Raw genomic sequence first — 18187 nt, 5'->3', positions numbered from 1 at the left:
TGGATAATGGCTTCTAGCGTCTCATTTCAAAGAGATTTTTTCCACAGAGACTTGCATTGGCAAGTTTCATTGGATTGAAGATTGGAAAAATCTATCTTTTTATGTGGAACACTCGTGCATCTGCTGGACTACTTGGTAACAGGCTAAGTAGTCCTTTAATAATAATCTTCTGTTAATTAAACAATGATTTTATAAAAGCTACACTACACAGCCTAGTAAGTGACATCACTGGAATCAGTCTCTTGTCCATCATGCTGCTCGCAGATTAGGTGGCAAAAACCTGTTGACAGAGTCCCTTTAATACAGTATAGTTCACTTACTACAGTCTAAGCCCCATATAGCCTCCTATATACAGTGTGAACCCCACATAGCCTCCTATATACAGTATGAACCCCTCCTAGCCTGCTATATACAGTGTGAGCCCCACATAGCCTCCTATATATACAGTAGTATGAACCCATATAGCCTCCTATATACAGTATGAACCCCATATAGCCCCCTTAAAACAGTGAGCTCCCACTTAATACAGTGTGAGCCCCCACATACCCTCCTATATAGAGTGTAAGACCCACACATAGCCTCCTATATACAGTGTGAGCCAGCACATAGCTTCCTATATACACTGTGAGCCCCCACATACCCTCCTATATACTGTGTAAGCCCCCACATACCCTCCTATATACAGTAAGCCCCACACATGGCCTCATATATACAGTGGGAGCCCCCCATAGCCTCCTATATACAGTGTGAGCCCCCAAATAACCTCCTATATACAGTGTGAGCCAGCACATAATACTCATCCTCTTCAAAGTCGCTATTCTTCAGTTTTAAAAGCAATAATCAGATAGATATTTTTCTTATCCTTGCTACTTTTAGGCTGTGTGCACACAGTGCATTTTTATCGCTTTTTTAGGTTTTTTTTTTTAGTGGCGTTGTCACAAATCTGCAAGGACAAAGAATTTTGTTTACTTACCGTAAATTCTTTTTCTTATAGATCCGTCTTGGGAGACCCAGACCTTGGGTGTTTAGCTTCTGCCTCCGGAGGACACACAAAGTACTACACTTAAAAGTGTAGCTCCTCCCTCCGAGCTTATACATCCCCTGGTGAGCCAGTCCCAGCCAGTTTAGTGCAAAAGCTGAAGGAGAATAGCCACCCACAAGTAGAACAGAGCAAGAGCCGGAACAACCGGAAACTCTGTCCACGACAACAGCCGGTGAAAACACGCGGAACAAGGAAATTGCCAACAGGCAACAGGGAGGGTGCTGGGTCTCCCAAGACGGAACTATAAGAAAAAGAATTTACGGTAAGTAAACAAAATTCTCTTTTTCTTTATCGTTCCTTTGGGAGACCCAGACCTTGGGACGTTCCAAAGCAGTCTCTGGGTGGGAAATAAACAGAAAAACTAAGAAGTAGGCAAACCTAACTTCACAAATGGGCGACCGCCGCCTGAAGGATGCGTCTGCCCAAGCTCGCATCTGCCGAAGCATGAGCATGCACTTGGTAGTGCTTTGAGAAGGTATGCAGGCTAGCCCAAGTGGCAGCCTGACAGACTTGTTGAGCCGTAGCCTGGTGCCTAAAAGCCCAAGAGGCACCGACAGCTCTGGTCGATTGTGCTTTGATCCCCGGCGGGGGAGGCGCCTGTGTACTCTGGTAGGCGTCCGAAATGGTCGACCTAATCCAACGGGCTAAGGTCGGCTTAGAAGCAGGAAGGCCCTTGCGCCGACCTGTGGTTAGCACAAAAAGAGAGGTGCACCGCCTAAGCGCAGCGGTGCGAGACACATAGATCCGGAGAGCACGCACCAGATCTAGAGTATGTAGAGCTTTTTCAAAGCGATGAACAGGGGCCGGACAGAAGGAAGGTAAAGTAATGTCTTGGTTAAGGTGGAAGGGAGAGACCACCTTAGGAAGAAAGTCCGGAGTCGGACAGAGAACCACCTTGTCTTGATGAAAGACTAAAAAAGGAGACTCCGAGGAGAGCGCAGCCAAATCAGAGACTCTCCTGAGAGAGGTTATGGCAACCAGAAAGGCCACTTTCTGTGAAAGACGATACAAAGAAACCTCCCTAAGAGGCTCAAAGGGGGGTTTCTGTAAGACCGTGAGCACCAAGTTAAGGTCCCAGGGGTCCAAGGGCCGCCGGTAAGGCGGAATGATGTGAGACGCGCCCTGCATGAAGGTGCGGACCTGAGCCAGCCGAGCGAGACGCCGCTGGAACAGAACTGACAGAGCCGAAACTTGTCCCTTGAGGGAGTTGAGGGACAGTCCTAGCTGCAGACCAGACTGTAGAAAAGACAGAAGAGTCGGCAAGGAGAATGGCCAAGGAGGATGGCCAGTAGACCGACACCAGGACAGGAAAATTTTCCAAGTCCTGTGATAGATCTTAGCGGAGGAAGACTTGCGAGCCCTAGTCATAGTGGAGATGACTTCAGGGGGAATACCAGAAGCCATCAAAATCCAGGACTCAAGAGCCACGCCGTCAATTTGAGGGCCGCAGAATTCGGGCGGAAAAACGGACCTTGCGAGAGTAGGTCTGGACGGTCCGGGAGATGCCACGGCATCTCTACGGACAGATGGAGCAGGTCCGGATACCAAGCTCGCCTGGGCCAGTCCGGTGCAATGAGGATGACTCGACGACCCTCCATTCTGATCTTGCGCAGGACTCTGGGCAAGAGAGCTAGAGGGGGAAACACGTAGGACAGACGAAACTGGGACCAGTCCAGAACCAGAGCGTCCGCGGCGAAGGCCTGAGGATCGTGGGAGCGAGCCACGTAAACAGGAACTTTGTTGTTGTGACGGGATGCCATTAGGTCCACGTCCGGAGTGCCCCATTTACGGCAGATCGACTGAAATACTGCCGGGTGCAGGGACCACTCGCCACCGTCCACGCTTTGACGGCTGAGGAAATCTGCCTCCCAGTTGTCCACGCCTGGGATGTGGACTGCGGATATGGTGGACCTGGAGTCCTCCGCCCATTGAAGGATGCGTTGTACCTCCATCATTGCCAGGCGGCTGCGTGTCCCACCTCGATGATTGATGTAGGCAACCGCTGTCGCGTTGTCTGACTGGACTCGAATGTGCCTGCCCGCAAGCAGGTGGTGAAATGCTAGGAGAGCTAGAAGCACAGCTCTGGTTTCCAGCACTTTGATTGAAAGGGCTGACTCGGACGGAGTCCAAGTGCCCTGTGCTCTGTGGTGGAGACATACCGCTCATAGACTGGCATCCGTGGTGAGAATCACCTAAGACGGGGCCAGAAAGGAGTGCCCTTGGGACAGGGAGAGGGGCCGAAGCCACCACTGAAGAGAGCTCTTGGTCCGTGGCGACAGAGCCACTAACTTGTGTAAGGAGGAAGGCCGCTTGTCCCAACAGCGGAGAATGTCCAGCTGCAGGGGGCGCAGATGGAACTGGGCAAAGGGAACAGCCTTCATGGACGCCACCATTTTACCCAGCACCTGCATCAGACGCCTGAGGGTATAATGGCGGGGCCTCAGGAGAGAGCGCACCGCCAACTGGAGTGACAGCTGTTTGTTTAAGGGCAACTTCACAAGTGCCGGCAAAGTCTCGAACTGCATCCCTAGGTGTGTGAGACTCTGGGCCGGAGTCAGAGTGGATTTGGGAAGATTGACAAGCCACCCGAATTGGGCTAGAGTGGCGAGAATGCGCGAGACACTCCGCTGACAGTCTGCGCTGGATGGAGCCTTGACTAGAAGGTCATCCAGGTAAGGAAGCACTGCCAACCCCTGGAGGTGCAGAACCGCAATCACTGCTGCCATGACCTTGGTGAATACCCGAGGGGCCGTGGCTAACCCGAAGGGGAGAGCCACGAATTGGAAATGATCTTCTCCTATTGCAAAGCGTAGCCAACGCTGGTGTGAAACTGCAATGGGCACATGTAGATAGGCATCTCTGATGTAGATGGACGCTAGGAAATCCCCTTGGGTCATTGAGGCAATGACTGATCGCAGAGACTCCATGCGAAAGTGCCGCACCCGAAGATGCTTGTTGAGAAGCTTGAGATCCAGGATGGGCCGGAAGGTACCGTCCTTTTTGGGAACTAGGAAGAGGTTTGAGTAAAAACCTCTGAACCGGTCCCGGGCGGGAACTGGTACAATTACTCCGTTGGCCTGCAAGGCTGCCACGGCCTGTGAGAAGGCGGCGGCCTTGGAGCATGGGGGAGTTGAGAGAAAAAATCTGTTTGGCGGGCTGGAAGAGAATTCTATCCTGTAGCCGTGAGATATGATCTCCCTCACCCACTGATCGGAGACTTGTTGAAACCAAGCGTCGCCAAAGTGGGAGAGCCTGCCACCGACTAAGGACGTTGCTGGAGCGGGCAGAGAGTCAGGAGGAGGCTGCCTTAGTGGCAGGACCTCCTGCGGTCTTTTGTGGACGCGCTTTTGGGCGCTAGTTGGATTTCTGGTCCTTAGCTGAGTTAGCGGACGAGGCAGAGGGCTTAGAGGACGACCAGTTGGAGGAACGAAAGGAGCGAAACCTCGACTGATTCCTACCCTGGGCAGGTTTCCTGGTCTTGGTTTGTGGCATGGAAGTACTCTTCCCGCCAGTAGCTTCTTTAATAATTTCATCCAGCTGTTCACCGAACAGCCGAGAACCAGCAAAGGGGAGCCCAGCAAGGTACTTCTTGGAAGAAGCATCTGCCTTCCACTCTCGAAGCCACAAGATCCTGCGAATAACGAGGGAATTAGCCGAAGCCACCGCAGTGCGGTGAGAAGCCTCTAGCATTGCAGACATGGCATAAGATGAAAAAGCTGAAGCCTGAGAAGTTAAGGCAACCATCTCGGGCATAGATTCCCTGGTGAGGGAACACATCTCCTCTAAAGAAGCAGAGATGGCTTTGAGAGCCCACACTGCTGCAAAAGTTGGGGAAAACGCGGCCCCTGCCGCTTCATACACGGATTTGGCCAGAAGGTCAATCTGATGGTCAGTGACATCCCTAAGGGAAGTGCCATCAGCCACCGACAACGGTCCAGGCTGAGAGCCTAGACACCGGAGGGTCTACCTTTGGGGAGTGAGCCCACTCCTTGACCACCTCAGGTGGAAAGGGAAAACGGTCATCAGAACCACGCTTTGGGAAGCGTTTGTCAGGACAGGCCCTGGGTTTGGTCACAGCGGTCTGAAAACTGGAGTGGTTAAAGAACACACTCTTTACTCTTAGGCGAGGTAAACTGGTGCTTTTCTGCCAGAGAGGGTTGCTCCTCTGATACTGGCGGATTGAGATCCAGTACAGAATTAATGGAAGCAATCAAAGTCACTAAGTTCTGAGTCACCCTCGGAAAGATCAATGGGGCACATGGAGTTAGCCTCCGAGCCCCCTGTAAAGGCATCCTCCTCATCTTGCGAGTCAGCTCTTGAATCAGAACCGCGGGATGAGGAGGGAGGGGAAACCCTGCGGCGCCTCTTAGGACGACGGGGTCTGTGCCCTGATGATGAATCCTCTGTGAGCTCCGGTGGACGGAGGTCAGATGATAGGGATCCTAAAGGACCCTTAGCAAGAGCATTAGAGGCACCCTGTGAAGGGGGCTGATGCATATTCATCAAAGTCCTGGACAGAAGTCCCATGGACTCAGCCAATGACTGGGAGATAGACCTAGAGAAGGACTCTACCCAGGCCGGGGGTTCAGCCACAGGTGCAGAAGCAGCCTGAGAGACCACTGGGGGTGAGACTCCAGGCTGTGGGACCTCCAAGTTATAGCAGACATCACAATGTGGATAGGTGCTCGGTTCAGGCAGCAGGAGCTTACATGCAGCGCATACAGTATAAAGCTTTGGAGCCTTGCTCCTCGTGTGAGACATGCTGCTGGAGTGGGGACAACTTCTACAAGAGAATGAACCCCAGGGAGTATATACAGAGGTCCACAGCCAGAGACCGGCTGTGGCTTACCAGACCGCTGGAAGCGGTGTTGTGTGTCCTCCAGATCCCGAAGCCCGGACCCCCAATGCACAGCACCTCAGCAGGGATGCAGAGTGCAGGATGGCCCAGCGCAGAGTGAACGCTGTCCAAGACAATGGCCGCCGGAGCAAAGAGAGGGGGCGGGACAGGGGGCATCCCTGTAGGAAGGCGGGATCTGGAGGGCCATAGAGACCTGCAGGGGAGGAGTCACTCACCAGCAGTGGGGAGTGTCCCTCCCCTGTGCAGGACGGCCGCCGGGAGGAGCCGTGCCTGTCCCTCTGCATGAGTGACATGCGAGGGCAGGTTACAGAAACTAGGCCTCCGGCTAAGCCGGGGCCTAAATTTGAGCAGCGAGGCCGACGCGCAGGCACCATCGGCGCGGTTCTCGGGCGAAAGCCAGAGAACCCGCCGGAAATGCCAAAAACAGGTACAGCAAACACACTCTCCCCATACAATAAAGGAGAGAGACCCCCAACATATGAACGTCTCATGTACTTAGCTGCTGAGACGCAGGGCCAGGTCCCTGGGGATGAGTGCTCCGGTAAAGCAGAGTCCTGAAGGGGCTGTGGACGGAGACCGGTCTCCTGCCAGGCATGAAGACCGCGCTGGCTCCCACTTCAATCCAGAGCCCAGGAGGGATGGTGAAGGAGCACGGCATGTAAGGCTCCAGCCTTGGAAATCAACCTTACAACACCGCCGACACAGTGGGGTGAGAAGGGACATGCCGGGAGTCCAGACGTGGACCCGCATTTCTTCAATCTCTTTCCAAAAAGCAAAAAATCATATGAGAATGCGTGTGTGGATGTATGCCTCCTGAACACAAAGCGATAAACTGGCTGGGACTGGCTCACCAGGGGGTGTTTAAGCTCAGAGGGAGGAGCTACACTTTTAAGTGTAGTACTTTGTGTGTCCTCCAGAGGCAGAAGCTAAACACCCAAGGTCTGGGTCTCCCAAAGGAACGATAAAGAAATCCTGATACCAGCAAAGTCAATGAAAATCTTGAAGTGCAGAGCACATGTTCACGGTTTTCTCCTTCCAGATTTGGTTGCAAAAAAACTGCAACATACTGCTTTCTCACCACTGAAAGCAATGAAAAAAAAACACTAAAAAAAATAACATGACAAAACCAGGTGTTTTTGCCACTGGAAGATGCAGATTTGGTGTAGAAATTTCTGCAACGTGTGCACATAGCTTTACAGTTTTGTACGACACGATTTCTGGATCCTATGGCATTTTCTATGGTTGGTGTCTAAATGCTCAATTTAAGGCTGCTTTCACATCAGCGTTTTTTTGCCAATCGCCAAAAAAACGCAAACCGCATGTGACTGGACCTGTGGATTGAATGTTGAACGCATGCAACTGCAATTGGAAAGAAAGAAAAAAAGAAAAAGAAAGAAAAAAAAGAAAAAGAAAGAAAAAGAAAGAAAAAAAGAAAAAGAAAGAAAAAAAGAAAAAGAAAAGAAAAAGAAAAGAAAAAGAAAAGAAAAAGAAAAGAAAAAGAAAAGAAAAAGAAAAGAAAAAGAAAAGAAAAAGAAAAGAAAAAGAAAAGAAAAAGAAAAGAAAAAGAAAAGAAAAAGAAAAGAAAAAGAAAAGAAAAAGAAAAAGAAAAAGAAAAAGAAAAAGAAAAGAAAAAGAAAAGAAAAAGAAAGAAAAAGAAAGAATTTCGGCACTGACCATGCCTGGCTGCTTTCTGGGCATGCTCAGTACAGAAAAAGGGTCCCATATAGCAGGACCCGGCGACTTCCGGGAATGCAGGATCCGGCATCCATTGAATTACATTGCAGGTACCGCCGCAATCTAACGGATCCATTGACATGCACTATTTTGCCCGAGGACAAAAACACAAGTAGCATTTTTGAAACACGGTAAATACCGCAAAACAACGGATCCTGTGTATGCCGCACGCAAACGCGTTGAACCGCACCTTGCCGCGATTCCATTGCAAATGCATTGAAATGACAACGCATTTGTAAAGGATCCGGTCCGATGTGGTTTGCATTTTTTTTTTTTTTTTAACAACCGGCAGAAAACCGCTGATGCTAAAGCAGCCTTATTGGGCAGAAAATCTAGGAGACAATGGTTTCTTTCTTCTACAACATAGCATGTCTATCAATCATCCGCACAAGTGACTTCTTGGGTGACATTTAGTAATGTCACATTGCAAAGAACATATTTGTCGTGATTGTTAAATTAAGTATTTGGAACAATTCATCAACATCTTATGCTCGATACCTGAAGAAATAAGTGTCCAAGATCTAACAGAGAGGATGCTTGGCATTTTTGTACTGTGACCACTGTCAGGTTTATCTCATGTCAAAAATTAAATTATTCAAAGATTGCAAAGATACAAAACATACACATATATAAGACATGAGAAAATGCAGTAATGCCGGGGTCACACACAGGACTATGCTGTATTGCAGTCTGTTAATCAACATTTTCTGCTAAGATCAGATCATGAAAGTTGAGAATTTTTTTGAGACTTTTCTTCCTTGCATGATCAAACTGGTCTGAAAAACAATGTGAATTTTACTTAATTTCCATAAGGAGGTCAAGCATCAGATCTGGTGTCATTACTGCTATATGTACAGTCATGGCCAAAAGTTTTGAGAATGCTACAAATATTAATTTTTACAAAGTCTACTGCTTAAGTTTTTCTAATGGCAATTTGCATATACTCCAGAATGTCATAAAGAGTGATCAGCTTAACAGCAATTACTTGCAAAGTCAATATTGGCTAAGAAAATGAATTTCAACCCCCAAAACACATTTCAACATCATTGCATTCCTGCCTTAAAAGGAGCAGCTAACATTGTTTTAGTGATTGTTCCATTAACACAGGTGTGGGTGTTTATGAGGACAGGGCTGGCGATCAGTCATGATTAAGTAAGAATGACACCACTGGACACTTTAAAAGGAGGCTGGTGCTTGGTATCATTGTTTCTTTTCAGTTAACCATGGTTATCTCTAAAGAAACACGTGCAGCCATCATTGCTCTGCACAAAAATGGCCTAAGAGGGAAGAGTATCGCAGCTACAAAGATTGCACCTCAGTCAACAATCTATCGCATCATCAAGAACTTCAAGGAGAGAGCTTCCATTGTTGCCAAAAAGGCTCCAGGGCGCCCAAGAAAGACCAGCAAACACCAGGACCGTATCTTAAAACTGTTTCAGCTGCGGTATCGGACTACCAGCAGTGCCGAGCTAGCTCAGCAATGGCAGCAGGCTGGTGTGAGTGCTTCTGCACGCACTGTGAGGCGGAGACTGCTTGAGCAAGGCCTGGTTTCAAGGAGGGCAGCAAAGAAGCCACTTCTCTCCAGAAAAAACATCAGGGACCGACTGATATTCTGCAAAAGGTACAGGGAGTGGACTGCTGAGGACTGGGGTAAAGTCATTTTCTCAGATGAATCCCCTTTTCGATTGTTTGGGACATCTGGAAAACAGCTTATTAGGAGAAGAAGAGGTGAGCGCTACCACCAGTCTTGTCTCATGCCAACTGTTAAGCATCCTGAAACGATTCATGTGTGGGGTTGCTTCTCAGCCAAGGGAATCGGCTCACTCACAGTCTTGCCTAAAAACACAGCCATGAATAAAGAATGGTACCAGAATGTCCTCCAAGAGCAACTTCTCCCAACTGTCCAAGAGCAGTTTGGCGCCCAACAATGCCTTTTCCAGCATGATGGAGCACCTTGCCATAAAGCAAAGGTGATCACTAAATGGCTCATGGAACAAAACAGAGATTTTGGGTCCATGACCTGGAAACTCCCCAGATCTTAATCCCATTGAGAACTTGTGGGCAATCATCAAGAGACGGGTGGACAAACAAAAACCAACAAATTCTGGCAAAATGCAAGCATTGCTTATGCAAGAATGGACAGCTATCAGTCAGGATTTGGTCCAGAAGTTGATTGAGAGCATGCCCGGGAGAATTGCAGAGGTCCTGAAGAAGAAGGGTCAACACTGCAAATATTGACTTGCTGCATTAACTCATTCTAACTGTCAATATAACCTTTTGGTACTCATAATATGATTGCAATTATATTTCTGTATGTGATGTAAACATCAGACAAACACAATTAAAAACCAGAGGGAAACAGATCATGTCAAAATATAATTTTGGTGTCATTCTCAAAACTTTTGGCCATGACTGTACTAGATCAGTCAGAAGATCCAAATTTTGGCAAGACGGGCCAACCATCTGATGTGTATCAGGGCCACCGGACAGATTGGGTGGGATGAAGAATCGGGCAGTTGGAATTTTAGCGCCCGACCCTTTTGTTTTCAGTGAAAACAATCCACTGCCAGGAGTCAGATGCTTATTCCTTCCTCCCTGTAGAATAAAATGGCAGAGCCAATCGACTGACCGGCATCTCAGGTGTATGGCCAAGCTTTAGTAATAACCAGACTTTCCCATCAAGCCCAGTAGGCCTCAGTATTCATGAATCTGGGCAAACAGGCTATATACTTGTGAATGTGTGAATGTGTAAGGGGCTGCGAGGAGAGAGGCTAATGGAGTAGTCATTGGCCCACTAAGGATTCAGCTGACATATCAAAGAGTGGGTGGGGTTGGGGGGGATGGGGGGATTTTGACATGTTCCACTACAAACTGAGGTTTTTTTAAGCTTCTACTTCATATACATTCTAGAAGAGTTTTCAGCAGGAGCCTTATCAGCAGAGGCAGGGTTACAATAATAACAGGTAGCTCCTCTATACACAGCTAATGACACAGGATCCACCAATCACAGTAGGTAATGTCACAGCTGCCCCCCACTGTCCATCCCTTCACAAAGCATATTTGCACATGCTCATTAGACACTTCAATACAAAAGCTTGTCATAATTCGAGATGAACAGACCAATGGAAGTTTGGGTTTGGCTTCAGTCGGACTTAGATAAAGTTGAGTTCGCGACTCAGACTTGACCCCAGAGGCCGAATCCTATTGGAAGTGAATGAATGGGCAATTTCAGTTCTCCACCCACATACAGCCAGCCATAAACAGAGCATTTCCGGGTAAGGGAGGGCAAGGCTATTTATTATTTTTTGGACACACTACATCTGATCACGCTGTTTTTACCCCCAATGAAAGCCATTCAGAGTGGCTCGTACCTGGCCGAGCACCGAGCGTACCAAAGCACACCAATGCTCAATCGAGTGGCTAGGAAACTTCCAGCACCCAAACACTCACATGGATTTTTTTATTTTTTTTTTTAAAGTCCGTGCTTGGTACAAACCCTAAACTTTACAGTTTGGGTTCACTCATCTCTATTTATGATGGTCATACCCCAACCTTATGTATTTGTGTACATTCTTCAGATGGTGACTGTAAAAAGGCCCCAGTAACTAGTGTGAAAATTGCAAGATTTCTATTTTTAATACATTATATATGTGCAAAAAAATACATTTGATGCAATTTATTTTTTTTTTATTTTAACACCTGAATTAACCAATGGGTTATTTTCTGATTATAAATTATAGGATTGCCTTAGGTAACTACTTAAAAAAAAAACAAAAAAAACCAAAACACTTTATCATGGAAAACCCATTTATAGGGATGCTAAGGATTTTTGCAATGCACTCATGATTTACATATCCAGTCTTTCTGCATTCAGCCATCTGACCAAAGATGGCAACCATTCAAAAATGAGATTTTTTTTTTCCCCCATTGATCCACAAAAATCAAAAAATCCATCAGATTTATTTTTATTCTAGAAAGAGATAGGATTGTAAGGTTTTGACTACTGACATGTATCACATACAATCTGGATCATTCATTATAGTATTCCGATCGGACTAGTGACGAGCGAATACTAAAATATTTGGGTTCGGGTTATTCGTACCGAATACCTAGTACTATTCCAGTATTCGGCACAAATAACGAACCTAATGCAAGACGATGGAAAACCTGAGCCTATTTCTTGAAGATTTCCCAGAAAAATGCTCAGGGTCCCCATTGATTTGCATTAGAGTATTTGTGATGAATACCATAATACTACTTAGTACGAATAACCCGAACCTGAATATTTAGTATTCACTCAACACTAGATAGCTACTCGCTCAACTCTAGTCCTAAATATTCGTACTCTCTATACTCCTAACGAGTACTGTCAAATACTCGCGTATTCGTTCCGAATAGTGTGTGCAATGTAAGTGAATGGGGATTACTCGCAATGTAACGAGTAACTCAAATTCCGCATTATTCGCTACTCGCACAAATAGTACGGCATTTGGGTTACTCATTACATTGCGAGTTTTTCCCCCCTGACTTGCATTGTACGCGCTATTCGGAATGAATACGCGAGTATTAGACAGTACTCGTTAGGAGTATAGCGAGTATGAATAGTTAGGTACTCGCTCATCTCTAGATTGGGAAACTTTTGAGACGTGGTCTTAAGTTTAGCCGGATCACACACTGGACATCCAATTTAGAATCTTTTCCGACCAATATCTACCCCAGTGTACCCATCATTATAGATTGACTGTTATCCCCTTCCCACGTCCCAAAAACATGTGCTTAAATCCACCTACTGAATTTGTTTTTTTTTACCAAGAGATAAGCAGATGTCTCGGGTGCCGGACGTTGGTTTATCTCCTGGGGAAGCAAGGGATTGGGTATGATGACATCTAACATGTCCGATCCTCCGATTTTCCAGGGGGCATCTCTACGGACCTTGTGCCCCTTTGGGTTTCCCGACAACATTTAGCTAAAGTTTTGGATGCACGTATGGGATATTGGATTAGACCAGCAAAGCAATTTCACAACCTCGATGATCTGCTTGCTCACACCTCATCACAAAAGAGGAAAAAAATATGTATAAACTCATAAAATATGTCCGAGGTCATCCATGAGCTCCTTAATTACCAGTTTTCATCTTTTTCACATTTCTCGGAGTTGACAGACAGCTTGATGACCCCTGACAACTGCTCCAACCAGCTCTACACTCGCCACCCCACACGGCTGGCCAAGGCTGAACACGTAATACAATGTTCGGCTGCATTTTCCCTGTAGGCTCATATCTCTGTGGTTACTTTTGTTATGTACTGTATTTTTTACCCAACAAAAAAAAGTTTCCCACCCCTCTCTGTAAAGCGGTTTTACAGCATTTTTACATAACAAGTCTATTAAAATGTAGTGAAGCCCAAGGGGCTAAGGCATGACTCAAAATTTTTGATGAAAATGCTGAAAGGTTTTGAGATAATTTATATGCGGTTGTATACCATTATGCTTGCTGTGACCTGAAAATACTAAGCAGTTATTGAAAAAAAATAAATTTTCAATACTTTTTTTTTTGAAGTGTTGATAGGAAAAATCTAAATTTAGTGGGTGCTGGTCTGTAATAATGACTCCTCTTGATCGGTGGAGGGCTGCAGGCGTCTAGTGAAAAATGGATACTCATGGATTTCAACAAGAGTCCAACAACGTTAAAGAAAATCGGTCACCCGATTCAGGTCGCCCGAACCACAGGCAGCATGGATCAGAGCCCGGTACGACTGCAGCCATGTATATTTTGCTCTGCAACGTTCCCTGCGCCGCTTCAGGTTTCTTTCATAACAAGAGCGATGTCACTACCTGCAAAGCATCGGGGAAACGTGGCACAGGGCTAATTTGGTCTCTGCTTGTAGTCCAAAGATGGCTCTTCATGCCCTGGCTACAATGTTGGCTCCTATTCATGTTACTCGTGTTTTGGGCAGCATGAGCTGACGGACAGGTTCATTTTAAAGGGGTTGTACCAAGTGCATAAGTTATCCCCTATTGATCGAGTAATCTACAAACGCTCCCCTTGTTGCTGGCAGATGGGAACACACATCTTGATCAAGCTGTTCTAAGAACCTCATGTTTCCTATTTGAAATGTTTCCCATTTGAGAGTGACCCATGTCCGGTGTTGCTATACCTAGCAAATGAATAGGTACAACATGACTGAACGTTCATGTAGCCGAGGAAAAGCAGGAGCCGGTGGCTCCCTCCTCCACCAATCAGCATGAGAGACAGAAGATGAAGTGACATCACATCAGCACGTCTGCTGTACCGAAACGCAGTGCACAGGAGAGCAATGGGGGAACGGGAACGAGGGGAACGTTTTTTTCCCTATATGTGTATGGGATTTTTGCATTTATATAAGGGGTTATGTTGGTCTCACACTGTATTAAAATAGGTATTGTGGGGGGCTAATGCTGCATATAGGAGGCTATGCGGGGGCTGACGCTGCATATAAAAGGCTATGCGGGGGCTCACATTGTATATACAGTAGGTGGCTATGTGGGGGCTCATATTGTATAAAGGAGGCTATATGGGGGCTCACACAGTATTAAGGGGCTATGTAGGATTCATACTGTATATAGGAGGCTATGTGGGGGCTCATGCTGCATATAGGAGGCTATGCGGGGGCTCACATTGTATATACAGTAGGAGGCTATGTGGGGGCTCATATTGTATAAAGGAGGCTATATGGGGGCTCACACAATATTAAGGGGCTATGTAGGATTCATACTGTATATAGGAGGCTATGTGGGGGCTCACGCTGTATATAGTGTATATAGGAGGCCATGTGGGGGCTCACGCTGTATATAGTGTATATAGGAGGCCATGTGGGGGCTCACGCTGTATATAGGCTATGTGGGGGCTCATACTGTATAAAGGAGGCTAGGTGGTGGCTCATACTGTATTTAGTAGGCTATGTGAGGGCTCACACAGTATTAACCCTTTCACGACCGGCCGATTTTTCGCTTTCCGTTTTTTTTTTTCGCCATTCTTTTTCTGAGAGACGTAACTTTTTTATTTTTCAGTCAATATGGTCATGTGAGGGCTCATTTTTTGCGGAACGAGCTGTACTTTTAAATGAAACCATCAGTTTTACCATATTGTGTACTAGAAAATGGCAAAAAAATTCCAAATGCTGAAAAATTGCAAAAAAAGTGCGATAGCACTATGGTTTTTGAGATATTTTATTCACTGTGTTCACTATATGGTAAAACTGATGTGTGGGTGTGATGCCTCAGGTCAGTGCGAGTTCGTAGACACCAAACATGTATAGGTTTACTTTTATATAAGGGGTTAAAAAAAAATCGGAAGTTTGTCCGAAAAAAGTGGCGCACGTTTTACGCCATATTCCGTGACCCGTAGCGTTCTCATTTTTCGGGATCTTAGGCTCAATGACGGCTTATTTTTTGCGTCTCGAGCTGACGTTTTTAACGGTACCATTTTTGCGCAGATGCTACGTTTTGATCGCCTCTTATTGCATTTTGCGCAAAAGTTGTGGCGACAAAAAAACGTCGTTTTGGCGTTTGGAATTTTTTTGCCGCTACGCCGTTTACTGATCAGATTAATTGATTTTATATTTTGATAGATCGGGCGTTTCTGAACGCGGCGATACCAAATGTGTGTATATTTTTTATTTTTTTAACCCTTTAATTTTCAATGGGGCGAATGGGGGGTGATTTGAACTTTTAGGTTTTTTTGTTTTTTTTTAATTTTTTAAAACTTATTTTTTTACTTTTTTTTTTTATTTTACTAGTCCCCCTAGGGGGCTATTGCGATCAGCATTCCGATCGCTCTGCAGTATCTGCTGATCACAGCTGGAAGGCTGTAAACAGCAGATACGCTGTCTTTCTCTTTTGCTGTGCCCCGGGCACAGCGAAAGTGAAACCAATTCATGTGTAGTACAGGAGTCATCACATGACCCTGTACTACCATGACAACTATCGGGAGTCACGTGATCGCGTCACGTGACTTCCGGTTTCGGCGGTAAGTAAAAACTTTACCGCGATTGCGCTTATAATGGCGCTGTCATGTATTGACAGCGCCATATAAGGGGTTAATCGGCACGAGCAGATAACGATTCTGCTCGTGCCTAGCAGGCACACATCTCAGCTGTGAAAATCAACTGAGATGTGTGCCGATCGCGGCATGCTGCCGCCGGAGGACCGCGGGCAGTAAGATTATGTCATTTAGGACGTAATTTTACGGCCCGCGGTCGTTAAGGGGTTAAGGGGGCCATGTGGCGAATCATACTGTATATAGGAGGCTGTGTGGGGCTCATACTGTATTTAGGCGGCTATGTGTGGGGCTCATTCTTTATATATGGGGCTGTGTGAAGATTTAGTGTATAGGGGGATGTCATTGCTTAAAATTGAGCAGAATTAAAGTATGCTAATAATATAAAATAATACTTATAATTGTAATTACAACATTAATATTAATTTCAGCCTATTGGTTCGGCCCTCCAAAACAGTAATTGTCTCTCATGTGACCTCTGGGAAATCAATTGCCCAACCCTGGTCTAGAATAAATGACGAGCCATCACCTTATAGCACCTGTACTTGTAGAGGACCACGAGCAGGATGGTCATCACAATAATGACGCTGATCATAATTGCAGTATTGAGGATGGAGTTTAGGGCTCTTTGTCCGACTGTTTCTGTTTCTTCTGTAAATGGAGTGTAGATTCTAGAAGAAAATTAAAAATTCTGAATATGACATATTAATATGCAATCACCCACCACACCTAGAATTCTAGAAATGTTCACATTTGAAACCACCGCATAACATCGTAGCAATCACAGCACTGCCTATTATTACACAACACTGGTATGTTTGAAGGGTCACGTCTTATGTAATGGTGTCGTATTGTATACATCTGCTGGTATTTAACGGAATGTATCACATATATATATATATGTACACATATTATATATATATATATTATATATTTATATACACATGCTATGTTCCATATCTATATGAATTGTTAAAAGATTAGACTATAAATTTTTTTTAAAGTAATACTGTGCAAAAGTCTTAAGAAGGTACGGAAAGAAGGCTGCAAGGTAACCCAAACTAATTAATGAGGACTGTTAAGTCTTATAGAGAAGTTTATGTAAAAAAATGGGATCTCCATTCTATCAGTCCATGGACCCATAGACTTAGATTGCAAATCTGAAACGCAGATCCAAATCAGAAAGGTCTACGATTTTTTTTGTTTGGACCACTTGGTCTGAGCACTTTCAGATCTCATTTTCTTTAAGCGTCTCCCTTTAATTTATTTTTTTAATTCCGCCAAAAGGTTTTAGAGTTATGGGTTTTTTTGTTTGTTTTTTTTTTTAAATTTAGGGTTAATTTTTATAGTCTTTACAAAAGAGGGCGGTGCTCACAGGATACTCAGGGGTGTGTCCTTAGGCTGCTTTGCATAATTATCCTGTGAGCCACGCCCCTTATAAAGGACCATAAAAATTAGTACTAACAAAAGATCCATGTCTCTGGAACCAAATTTAGGATTTAAAAAAAAAAGGCAAAAAAACCCCCAAAAACACCACAACACCAAATACACAGTGGAGCAGCAGGAATAAACTAAAGATGCAAAAACCTCTTAAAAAGTAATCTGTCATTAAGGATTTTACGTCCCAAACTATTTACCATAGTGTTTATTTTATAAGACAGCAGATTATAAGTCGCACTCGAAATTTAGAGGAGGAAAATAGGGGGAAAAAAAAAACATTTTTAATGTTAAAATGAGGATCCATCTTTTACTTCTAGTGCGTCTTATAATAGCTTACTAGGGGGACAGTGGCGGTGGTGGAGCGGCTCAGCTAGGTTACAGGGGCAGGGTCGGCGATGCTGCAGGCTCAGGAGGAGAGGGTGTTGCGGCTCAGGAGGAGAGGGTGTTGCGGCTCAGGAGGAGAGGGTGTTGCGGCTCAGGAGGAGAGGGTGTTGCGGCTCAGGAGGAGAGGGTGTTGCGGCTCAGGAGGAGAGGGTGTTGCGGCTCAGGAGGAGAGGGTGTTGCGGCTCAGGAGGGTCAGTGGATGGAGGGCGGAGATACTGCAGGCTTGGGGGTGTCGCGACGGCAAGCACTTTATCTGCTAGGTAATTGAAGGCTCCATGGAATTGCAGAGATTGACTTCAAGAAAATAGCCGTGGAGGCGGCACATGCACAGATAGGATTCCATGGCCATTTTCTTCAAGTCCATCATGCCAATCTGCACATGCGCCGCCTCCTCGGCCATTTTCTTGAAGTCCATTGTGTCAACCATGGGCAATTCAATGGAATCCGCAGCCCGCTATCAGATCAACTGCGCCCGCTGCATCGCTGACCCTCCGTCCTGTGACCCTCCTGAGCGGCTCCACTGCAGTGACACCCCCTCCTCCGAACCCGTCTTCTGTGAACCCGCTCCACCACCGCCGCTCTGGTAAGCCATATCCGGATTGTAAGACGCACCCCCACTTTATCAGTTTTGCTCCACAAACTCTTTAAACTCTCGTTAAAATATAAGTGGAATTCTTACGCGTTTCAGACCGCA

General features: G+C 45.9%; 1 protein-coding gene across 1 annotated transcript in view; it reads right to left on the bottom strand.

The window, feature by feature from the left end:
• The window catches only part of PSEN1 (presenilin 1), a 126189-nt gene that overhangs the window by 42409 nt on the left and 65593 nt on the right, over positions 1–18187 (bottom strand). Inside the window, exon 5 of the mRNA XM_075330797.1 lies at positions 16199–16340. Within this exon, the coding sequence (XP_075186912.1) occupies positions 16199–16340 (142 nt within the window). The remainder of the gene's footprint in view (positions 1–16198; positions 16341–18187) is intronic.

The sequence above is a fragment of the Anomaloglossus baeobatrachus genome, chromosome 12 (assembly GCF_048569485.1).
Source record: "Anomaloglossus baeobatrachus isolate aAnoBae1 chromosome 12, aAnoBae1.hap1, whole genome shotgun sequence".
Lineage (NCBI taxonomy): Eukaryota > Metazoa > Chordata > Amphibia > Anura > Aromobatidae > Anomaloglossus > Anomaloglossus baeobatrachus.
This window is presented reverse-complemented; position numbering and strand designations above follow the sequence as displayed.